At 34.5% G+C, this 11705-nt stretch overlaps 1 protein-coding gene across 1 annotated transcript in view; it reads right to left on the reverse strand.

Moving 5' to 3' along the window:
- GABRA6 (gamma-aminobutyric acid type A receptor subunit alpha6) overlaps nucleotides 1-10390 on the reverse strand; it is a 51880-nt gene extending 41490 nt beyond the window's left edge. Inside the window, exons 1-7 of the mRNA XM_044661728.1 lie at nucleotides 10341-10390; nucleotides 10074-10192; nucleotides 9599-9666; nucleotides 7230-7450; nucleotides 7061-7143; nucleotides 6591-6734; nucleotides 6011-6163 (exon numbers count right to left, since the gene is read on the reverse strand). Of these exons, the coding sequence (XP_044517663.1) occupies nucleotides 6011-6163; nucleotides 6591-6734; nucleotides 7061-7143; nucleotides 7230-7450; nucleotides 9599-9666; nucleotides 10074-10192; nucleotides 10341-10390 (838 nt within the window). The remainder of the gene's footprint in view (nucleotides 1-6010; nucleotides 6164-6590; nucleotides 6735-7060; nucleotides 7144-7229; nucleotides 7451-9598; nucleotides 9667-10073; nucleotides 10193-10340) is intronic.
- Nucleotides 10391-11705: the final 1315 nt, after the last annotated feature.

The following is an 11705-nucleotide window of genomic DNA, read 5'->3' on the forward strand; positions in this document are numbered from 1 at the left end:
ACATAGCTGATTCCAAGTCTAGTCCCCTTATTGTCTATAGTCAATAAGTAAACAAGATAGGAAAGAAAGGAAGGAAGGAAGGAAGGAAGGAAGGAAGGAAGGAAGGAAGAAAGAAAGAAAGAAAGAAAGAAAGAAAGAAAGAAAGAAAGAAAGAAAGAAAGAAAGAAAGAAAGAAAGAAAGAAAGAAAGGAGGGAGGGAGGGAGGGAGGGAGGGAGGAAGGAAGGAAAGAAAGAAAGAATCCAAACACGGGGAAAACAAAAAATACTTCAAACTGGTGATTTTATTATTAAAGGACTAGTTGAACAACTGAACCTTATGGAAGGAAAGAAAGAATCCAAACACGGGGAAAACAGAAAATACTTCAAACTGGTGATTTTATTATTAAAGGACTAGTTGAACAACTGAACCTCATTTCAGACTATTGGAATATCACTAAATTGTGTAGGTATGGGATGCACATTTTTATTTTACTGAGGAAACCCATACGTTCACGAGTAACAAATCTAAGAACATAGTTTGTAAATTCCCNGGAAATGAGTAAATTGAGGAATTGATAAGTTATTGTGTTTGAGGGAATAGCCATATGCATGTTGAAATCCCGTAGTACAAGGGTAGATACAGGGGAAGAGAGATTGTGATCCAGGCATTAAACTAATTGAGGAAAGAAGGAGAAAGTCTCCAAGTTCAGCAGACAAGAGTTTTTATTGGATGATATTTATTGAATGAACTTCAAAAGAAAAGAATGATGATGTTGTGATAATATTAAGATGTCACTGAATGACGGTGTTAGTAAAATAGCCTGGAAATAGCAATGGTGAGCATTTCTTCCCCAACTATTGAGTCTGGGTGGAGCCAAAAGTGCAACCAGTGAGGGAAAAGGGATCTGGGAAACTGCCTTTAGGAGGGAACCAAGAGTCCAAGAAGATGGAGGTATCGAGAAGTGAAAAGGTCTGAGATGAAATCTTTCTGACTTATGGAGCAAGCATTCTAGAAGGCACAGTGGAAAGGCTGGATTGCTTTTGAATGGAAGTTTTGGAGAGATTGAGGTGAGGTGGATAGGAATAAGAGAGTGGTCACTGGAAGAAAACAGGGTTTGAACATTGGTAATTGGACATTCAGAATCCTGGAATAGAGTAGAAATATGTTAATCATTGAGGTATGAACCTAGGTAGATTGTTATCTAAAGAGTTCCTTCTTTCCTTCCATTCCTCCTTCCATTTTTTACCTCAGACATTTCCTAGCTGTGTGATCCTGGGCTGGTCACTTAGCCCCCATTGCCTAGCCCTTACCATTCTTCTGTTATAGAACTGATACACAGTATTAATTCTAAGTTAGAAAGAAAGAAAGAAAGAAAGAAAGAAAGAAAGAAAGAAAGAAAGAAAGAAAGAAAGAAAGAAAGAAAGAAAGAAAGAAAGAAAGAAAGAAATGGGAAGGAAGGAAGGAAGGAAGGGAGGAAGGAAGGAAGGGAGGAAGGGAGGAAGGGAGGGAGGGAGGAAAAACAAAGATGAAAATTTCAGTCCTTAATTCAGCCATATATCAGCATTATATTATATATCCATTTTAAAATTTGCCAATTTGGAAACCAATAGCACTATTAATGCATGAACTATGACCTTGGAATAATTTATATTATTTTCTTTTGTAGAATGTTAATTATCAGTACTATTATTTAAAGACTTTTTTGGTGGAAATTTATATAAAATGAAGATGAAGTCCACTTTATTTTCTGAGTAACTCAGGTGAATCTAATTGGTATAGTTGAGACTTTTATTTCCATTGAATTCAACAAGGGCTCATCATATACCCATTAAATACTTAGGCACAGATGGAATAAGAAAAATTAATATATGTTACTGAGCCCTTATCTCAAGGAGTTTGTAAGATATTAGTGTAATAATAAGATTAATAATAGCATCTGCTCCCTTATTCCATTAAAAAAAAAAAACTTGTTTCCTTCCATCTTAGGATCAATACTGTATATTGAGCGGTAAAGGCTAGGCAATGGTGGTTAAGTGACTTGTCCAGGATCATACAGCTAGGAAATGTCTGGGATCAGATTTGAATTAAGGACCTCCTTCTCTGATTCTGGTTTTCAAACCATTTAGCCACCCAGCTGCCCCTCAGTTTTCCATTATTGATATCAGGTTACTCCTGGGCCCTGACTCTCTTTTGTACTGGGAAAATCCCATCTGCAAAATTTTTTTAGAGTATGGATTTTCTTTAATTTCTTTGCATTTCAGTTTTAATGTGAAAAAATTCTACTGAGTCACATTCCAAATCATGTGAAGATTTTAATTTTTATAATGAATTTTAATACATCTTATGACAAAACATCAAATTAATAGATCCTCATAGAAAAATCATAGGTTCCCTGAGCTTTGGTTTTTCTCATCTCTAAAATTAAGGGGTGGGACTTTATAAGCCTTATAGTTTATCAAGTTCTTCATCTGTGCCTTGGTTAAAGAGTGACAGGATATTATTTCCTTTTTACTCTAGGATGTCAAAAATAAAGTGACCTTGGGACAAGTATTTGCTCAAATTCTCCATTTTATGGATGACAAAACTGAGTGCCAGAGAGAGTAATTAACTTGCCCAAGGTTACCCAGGTTAGGAGTGAAATCCCCAGGATTCAAACCTAGCTCTTTAAACCCAGGCCAGTGTTTTATATCAAACCATGCTGACATTTAAAAAGTATTATATTTAAGTGATTATATTTGCTTCTCTCAACAAAATCCTTCTCAGTTACAACTTTTTTTCAGTGGTTCTTTTTACCAGTTTTATTATTGAATTAGATTAGGATAAAATCATTCTGGTACCTGTGTTTGCAGCCTTGTAGCTAATGTTATTTAGCTTTCTGATTCAGGTATCCATCAATCAATTTGATTCTATATTGTGTTTTTTAATGAGAAAAATATCATTCATCTATGGACCTGTCAAATGGCATAATAACTATGTATTGTGTTAAATTGAAATGATCCAAATTTGTATAATTTGGACTAATTTCTAACTCAAACAGTTTTCCTTTGTTTTCCTCAAGACAAACTAAGATAAACTTTAGAATTTAACAGGACCTTTGAAGAGTCATCAAGTAAACAAAGAAAAAGAATCTCAGAGATGTCTGTGACTTGCCCAAAAGTACACAGTTCATAAATGAAAGAGAGAAGATTCATTCCTAGGTGATCTAATGCCAGTGATATCTCCATTTCTTGAGGTTTTTAATTACATAGGACTGAGAAGCTTGGAGTTGACAACTGATCACTTTATTTAAAAAAGTAGACATGAAAAATTTTATTATTTTAGGCAACTATTTTAAAAAAATGAAAGAATGGAAAAATTTGGCAGTGTCAAAACTTAAAAGTCCTTATATTCTAAGAAACATGTCAAGACAAGGGCTGTGGTGGAAAGGACACTTATTTTTATTAATAGGAATCTGAATTCAAATTATTCCACCAAAATGTAACCCTGAGCAAGTCTTTATTTCCTTCTGGATTTCTGTACTCTCGTCTGTAAAATGAAGATTAGACTAGGTCATTTTAAAAGTATCTTATATCTCTAAATATTGTGATCGTAAATTCCATTTTTATAATTCCTTTGTGTTCTTAACAGTAACAAAAACAAGAACTGCTCATATCCATTTTCAATTTTAAAAATATTGCTACTTTCATTGACTCATTTGATCAACATATCAACCCTGTAAAGTAGGAAAGACAAGGACTATGATAAGCACTTAAAGTGAAACAAACCTGATGCTATAAACTAGATAAAATATATTCCTCAGGGTCAAATATCTAATTAATCAACAATGAACCAATTTTTCAATAATTTTTCTGAGTAAGGCTGAAAGGACTAAGAAGATATTTCTATAATTTTATGAAAGCAGCATGATAGCTTGTACACAGTAATAGAAATAATAACAAGTCCTACTCATGCCATAGAAACCTTTTTCAACACTGATATTTTATCTTAACTTTAGAAATACTCTCAAGAAATTCTGCAAGCCTAGAAATAAGAATATTGTCAAAGGATAAGAATGTTTGCTATTTAAATTCTATGATGATATATTGTATGGGGTAAAAAAATATACCTTAAATGAACCAACAAATCTACATATGTATACAAATATATTTGATATATATATACACATATATATATGTATATATGTACTTCTTGTAAATAAAGATATTGAAAATCAGTGAATGGTATATGTCTGCCTGTATGCTGACAAATATATAATCACATGAGAAATAGTAGGGAATGTGGGTTAGACTTCTTCAGACACTTAGTCATGTATCCATGGCAAATTCTCTTTGCTCTGAGTCTCAGTTTCTTCCTCTGCAAAATGAGAGGATAATTATACTTACTACTAAACCTCACAGGGTTTTAAGGAAAGCATTTCCCAAACCCTAAAACATTTTTGCCAATGTGACTTGTGATTTTTATTGGGTATTATTATTATTATCATTGTTGCTCTTGCTGCTACTGCTGTTACATGCAATACTACATTAAATCATTTTACACTATCAGATCTTTCTTTTGGAGATAACATCGTACTGCAAAAACATTGAATTCAGAATTAGAATTAGGTTCAGGTATCATTTCTGTAATTAAGTAGTTGCTTGATCTAAAACAAATCACTTCACCAACCAAAAGATTAATTTCCTCATCTAAAAAAGGCAGTGTAACAAATTGAATAGTCCAAAAGATTGGAGTCAGGAAGACCTAGGTTCAGATTCTACCTCTGATTCTTACTAGTTATGAGTAAATTGTCTAACCTTTCTGAGACTTAGTTTCCCAACCTATAAAAATCAGTATAATAATTTCTGTAGTGGCTATCTCACAAGCTTATTTATAAACTCAAATTAAATAATTTGTATGAAGTACTTAGAAAAATTTGTAGTATTCTCAGACTAATTATAGCTTTTCTTGATTATCCCAGGTGCTAGTGCCGTTTCTCTAATAACATACTATGTATTTTTGGTAAAAATATGATATGTAGAGAGTTATATATTCATATGCATATTGTATCCCCTGTTAGAATAGGAGCTCCTCTAGTGCAGAAATTCTTTCATTTTAGCCTTTGTATTCCCTGTGCCTAGCACAGTGTATAGAACACTATAGGTGTTTAATATAAATTTCAATTTGTTTTTTATTTTAATCTCATTCCCTTTCCTTTGTTGATTATATCTGTTAGTCTATCTTGTTTGTAACTGGTTAATTTCATGCTATCTCATGTATTAAAATATGAGTTCCATGAAAGTAAGAACTGTTTTTTGCCTTCCTTTGTATCCTCAGTTCTTAGAATAGTGCCTGACACAAAGAAGGTGCTGGATAAATGCTTATTAATTAACTGATTTGCAGGCTTACACTGAAGATTAAAATGACATGTCAGATGTCTGTGAAAGAAACTCATAAAATCAGTGTTATGGAAATTTAGGTATTATTAAATTTGAGCATTACATTTGTATTTATATGCATTTATATATTTTGAGCATTTAGAAGTAAAATTTATTATTCCAATTTTGGATATTTTATTTATGTTAACCTCATTTTGCTCTTTCAGATGCAACCAATGGATATAACCTACATACTGTCTACCTACAGAGATGAAGTTGCAGAATGGGATGGGATGTTGGGAAGGGGAGGTAAGTATCTAAGAACTATATTCCCCATATTTTGATATGTTACTTGGGACTTTTTTAATCTGAGGGACTTTTAAATTCCATATTCAGAGCTATCTCCATTTGTTGCATTTATTCAAATCCAATTTCATATACAAGTTGGAACCCAGGAAGAACTCCAGCCACCATTCCTTCAGAAACAGTCCTTTAGTTAGTCAAGAACACAATATGGATGAGTTTCATGATGGATGGGCTTCTTCTTTGAATAATAGGAATCAGTTTTTCATTAGTAGATGAAAAAAAGCAAGTTTCATGAATAATTCAATTAAGATATACAAAGACTATGAGATGGTGATGGATAAATGGTATGAGGGCAGAGAGTAAGGCATACCAAAAACAGTTCTAGCAGGCACAGACTCCTTATTAATCCAGAAAGACACCTGAGATAGAATGACCGTCATAATGCAAGGAGTATATATCTGTATCATGAAATATCCCATCTTCCTTTGCAAGTGGAAATAAACTGTCATGATTACATATTCACCTGCAAAGAGACAAGTATGTCAGAATTATTGTTGTTGAGATCATGCAAAATAAGGAAGCTTCAAGTAAATGAAACAGGATTTTAAATTAGTATATTCCAGGAGGGAAAAAGGAAAAAAGAAAAGAACAGGAAAAACTCAATGAAAACTTAGTTATTTGATAGATCAAAGAAGCAAATACATTTATACTTTGAATATTTGTCAGGTACTGACAACAGCAGCATCCTTCAAGGTCAATCCAGACTGTATACATATATACGTAGTAGAAAATTTTAGCAAACCTTTATGGAACTTTCTGGAAGGCAAGTTCAGTAGGGAACAATAAACTAAATGATGTTAACAAAGTAAACTACTGGAAAACTGTGGGCTGGTTACCAGGTGGGGGTTGCCACCTGATGGTTGACTGTACAATATGGTCCAGATTCTTACCTGTGTTGGACTTTATTATTTCACTAGACACAGTCTGCCCAATCAAATCATATTGTAGGAGGCTCGAGGATTCTTGAGGAACTTCTACAGAATAAAGAGGACCCTTTTTCCATGTATAGATGATCTCACTTTTGGGGTAAGCATCTGAATTTTAAAAACAAATTAAACATAGCAATGAATCTTATTACTTTTCTCCTGTCGATAAAGGCAACTTTTGTTTTACTTTGAGTAAGGTAGAATATGCAGTTATAGCAAACAGAGATGCAGTCATTTCATCTGTGTAGCTAAAAGCAGAATGTATCTTAAAAACTGCATCATTATATACACGTGAAAGATGTGGCGAATTAACTGTGTTCTCTAAATCATATTGAGAATCACAAGTAATTGAAAGTTGCATGTGTGTTTCATAGTGATGTCATTTTCTAGTTTTTGAATAAGCTATTTACATACATGAGATTTTTGAGACTTACAACTCCCAAACTTCAAAGGACAAGCATGGCCATCCATGGGAAAATTAACCAGTCTCATGGGACAGTCAGCATTGATGGTTAGTCTAAAACACATTTAAAAAGAAAATGATGTGAAACTGTTAACTAAAATGCCAAGGATGCTGAGAAAATATAGCCTTTTGAATCTTACCTCATCGTGTAGAGAATAGTTCCATTCTGCATGATACGGAAGAGTTTATTTGGGGTTGTCATATTATGAGCTATGGACTTTTTCCCATTCCTAAAAAAAGTATCAGGTGTCCAGATTTTGCTAACCATCAAATTATTCAAACTTAAAATCTTAGAAGGCCCTCTGAACTTCAGCCTCTCATCGGTCCATGTTTGACGAAAGAAAACATCCATTGTATATTCCTGTAATAAGGCAAACAGTCACAGATCTGCCTCCTGATTTGTTGAACGCATTTTATTCACTGCTTTAATTATCAAATCTTATTCCTTTAAGAGATAACTAGAGGATAGCCACTCTTTATGGAAATAACGTTTTCAAAATGTGTTCTTATTGTATTAATATTCTTCCTGTTTCTTGGAATATTTGTTATATTATTAATCCTGCTCACATGCAGTGACACATAAGCTAAAATGAAAAGAATTCTCTTGAGTAAGCAACTTCTCTCTCTCACTCTCTCTCTCTCTCTCTCTCTCTCTCTCTCTCTCTCTCTCTCTCTCCATCTACCCATTCAAATGCCTAACCCCATCCACATCCATATCTACATATTTCTATGTCCACTTCCATCAACATATTTATCTTTATCACTATCACTCTAATGAAGAATCTAACTTAAAATTTCTAAATTTCTATTCTATTCTAGGTTTAGAATATTCTGATTTATCTAATCTCAATATATCTTGTAACTTCTTTTGGCATTTTATCCCCTATTAAACAGGTAAATGACTGTAGTCCCACATTCAGTGATGCCTCCAAAATAGCTAACCTTTGCTTGTCAACTGCCTTACTATATCCAGTTCTAAGTTAGGTTATGTAACTCTTAAAATGCATTATTAACTCCAATGTTCTAATGTCTAGACAAGAGATGGTTTCACTTAAATCTTAAGCTAAAATGATTTCTAACAAATATGTAGCTCTTATGAAAATTTGCCTTCAAAAATTTTTATGCCAAATGCTTTAAAAATAGGTAAGTGTAACATATTAGAACATTTTTACTAAGATAGATAATATTTCTCTTTTTCATAGGACTTTGGGAACTTTTGTAAAGTCTGAGTTAGGGGACAGTGTTGGTTTCTGATTTCCCATCTCCCTTTTGGTTTTTGTCTTTTATTGCCGGAAGTTGTTATTTAAGTTAGACAATATGTAGAACAGATAGGGTCTGAATCTGAATCTAGGGCATAGTGCTGGGATTCAAGAGGACTTATGTGATTTTGGGGGTGGGAGTGGGCAACCAAGTGAAGCATTCAAGGTCTCCCCTTTCACTGCCCCTTCCTCACTCCTCAGCCAGTTGGGTCTTCAATAATAGGATTATAGAAATGCACAGCAATTGAAAACATTAGTAATATTCAACAAATATATACTGGATTTTCATATTATTTTAAAAATTGGTTCTGGATGATGCAAGTACCCCATACTCATGCAAGCAGGCAGTCCCAAAGTGGATAGCTCTGAAATCTCAGATCCTTCTCCTTCCCTGTCTCCAAATGTTGAAGCTAAAGAAGGCAAGTAAAGGAAGATAGCATTGGCATTTTCACTATAAAAGCTGGCAATGGTTGGGCAATTTGAGAATAACTTTGGGCGGTGATTGATGTTGTTTCAATGGATGAGTTAAAATGCTACCTGAGGACATCCAAAGAACACTACAATGTACTTAGTTCTGTGAGGCTACTTTAGAATTTTAATGCCATTTATTATAAATATATCCTTCTATTACTACTAGTATATCCACAAAGTGAATGGTTGATTGCATCATGCCTTGCTATGGGTTCCCTATGCCATTTAGTAAAATATTTTGTATTGGATTTCAAAAGGTATTTATATCACAAATATTAAATGCTTCCTCAATCTCATTATTATGCCCTTGAATCCCCACTATCCATCACCGGATCTGGTAATTACCACCTTTTCACCAAGAAATGATCATTTTAACTATCTATGTTTGTTTATTTGTTACAGTAGACCTGAGATCCTGAACCAAGGAAAAAGGACTGAAGTTCTTCTAAAGGAATGACATATGAATTAATTGTTCAGGCTCAGCCCCATAGTGAAATGTCTATGAGATTAAACTCAATAATCTACTCTAAAAACAGCTTTCCCCACCCCATGGGATGGGAACTAATTCATTGTAATTCAATTTAACAAATATCTATTAAGCAACTACTAAATGCTAGGCATTGGGCATAAATAAATGAATCCCACAGCATGGACCTAGGGCCACAGTTAAGTGGAAATACTGTGTATTACATGAATCCTGGAATTCATTCCTACTCTCTGAAGAATAAATCCTCTAGCAGGGGATATCCTTGAAAACATAAAGCTCCAAGTACACTTACCATCTCCACATCTGACACAGGACCAAAGCTTGTCACATAAATATCTGTTTTCACTTCAGTGACAGCACCTGAAATAAGAGAGAAGAGGAAATTTGCTTTTTTTTCCCCTTTTACTCCAGCCATCTGAAGAGGGTAAAGAAATACCTTTAGGGCTACAAAAGAAATTCAGTTACCTCCTACACTCGGTATGTCTATCATCCTTTTTTTGTCTTTTACTTCCAGGTAATCCTTACTTTCCATTCAATTTTGAAAAGTCACTCAGGCTAGCCCAGGTTAAAAATTTTCAGGTGAGCCTTACTCATAGATTAGCCCAATGCAACTGCCTAGGCATTTAAGATGGGGCTAAATAAAGTGAGACTTGAAAAGAAATCAGTTAATGCTCTCTTGAAAATAGTCCAGATAATGGAAGGGCACAAAAGGAAGAAAGTAGTGGTTATTTGAGAACAAAGAATTACCAAAGGCCATCCCTTCTTACCTCCAAAGCCTGGACGAAGTCTGTTGTCATAGCCATCTAATAGGTTGTCCAATATTCTGCTGATATTCTTTGAGTAGAGGTTTTCTTCATACATCGGGTCACTCAGGACATCATCCAGACTGCAGATAAAGGGAACATGCTACATGGCCCAATTGCCCGACTCCCACCCCATCTCTATCTCATTTGATTTGGAATCCAGGACATAGTTTTCTCCTCTGTTCCCTTAATGTAAGGAAAGAAAGGAATTGGGGTAGGGGAATCTCTTACCATACAATAAGGTACAGCCACTTCAGAAGTGATAACATCCTGTAATGCATTGTACTTCCCCCTTATCAGCCCCCTTCCTTCAAGTCTACTGTTCCGAAAACCTCACATATCCCTTTTCTTAGTATCTTCAATTTAGAAATTCAATAGATAAACTACTTAAGGAAGAGTTTGAAGACAGTGTACAAGGAGGTATAACTCTCCTTCCTTCCCCCCCCCTCTCTTTTTGGGAAGTTAGAGTGCAATCTTAGACTTCCTCACCACCACACAGGCTTTTCTGACTAGCTTAGCTTAAGAACAAGGGTTTGAAGGGACAGTGCATGGTGAGAGAGCAGTGACAATAATAGAATAAGGCATTAGGGGAGATTAAAAGGAAGAAATCCACTGCCAGTTTTGGCAAGGAATTAGCAGGCCCCCATTAGGGAATCTGGAAAAGCAGAGGCATCTTGCTGATTGAAATTATGTTCAAAATGGGCTCAATATTTATTTTTATGATCCACAGAGAGCTCCCTACTCAGATCTTACTACATTAAAATATACATTTTTAAATAAATGGTCCTCCTGTTAGCTCTCCATTTTGATTATTTGGGAAGATTAATTAGTGATATATCTGCTACATATATTTTTAATTGCTTTAATTACCTATCTACGAGCACTTAAAAACATAGAAAAAGGATTCCTGAATTTTCTTAGTGTATCTTTTGGTTTTGGGGGGTTTATTTTATTGTTTGCTTTCTAATGGTAGGAAATCCTTCCAAATCAGCCCCTCTGCACCTCTGTTTTATCTTAATTTATTTTAATTTTCATTTCTAACTTCTGTTCCATACTCAATCTCCTTCCCATCCTTGAGAAGGAAAGAAATAAATTACTCTTTACATAGAGGAAGAGATACAAAACATTTCCACATATACTTTCATTTTAGACATGAATCTCTTCAAATTGAGGTTTAATGTGTCTTAGCCCAATATTTAAAAGAATGATAGATTTGGTTAGACTTCTGTAAGTGACTTAGATAAACAAGAATAATCACAACAAAAAGGTCAAAAAAACCTCAGTTATTACATGAAGTACTAAGCCAGGGGTCGGCAATGTATGGCTTTCGAGCCATATCTGGCTCTTTTGAGGGCCAGATATGGCTCTTTCTGCAGAGCCATAAAAGTCAATTTTTTTCAGGTATTATTACAGGAGTGCGCACTATTACAGGAGTGAGCCCTGTACAGCTCTCATGAAATTACATTTTAAATAATATGGTGTTTATGGCTCTCACGGCCAAAAAGGTTGCCAATCCCTGCACTAAGCATTCTATTTCTTTACCAATCATGATGATGGAGTAGGCTACAACAATGGCTTAATGTAAAAGGTAATTTG

This window comes from Gracilinanus agilis, chromosome 2, assembly GCF_016433145.1.
Source record: "Gracilinanus agilis isolate LMUSP501 chromosome 2, AgileGrace, whole genome shotgun sequence".
In the NCBI taxonomy this organism is placed as follows: domain Eukaryota; kingdom Metazoa; phylum Chordata; class Mammalia; order Didelphimorphia; family Didelphidae; genus Gracilinanus; species Gracilinanus agilis.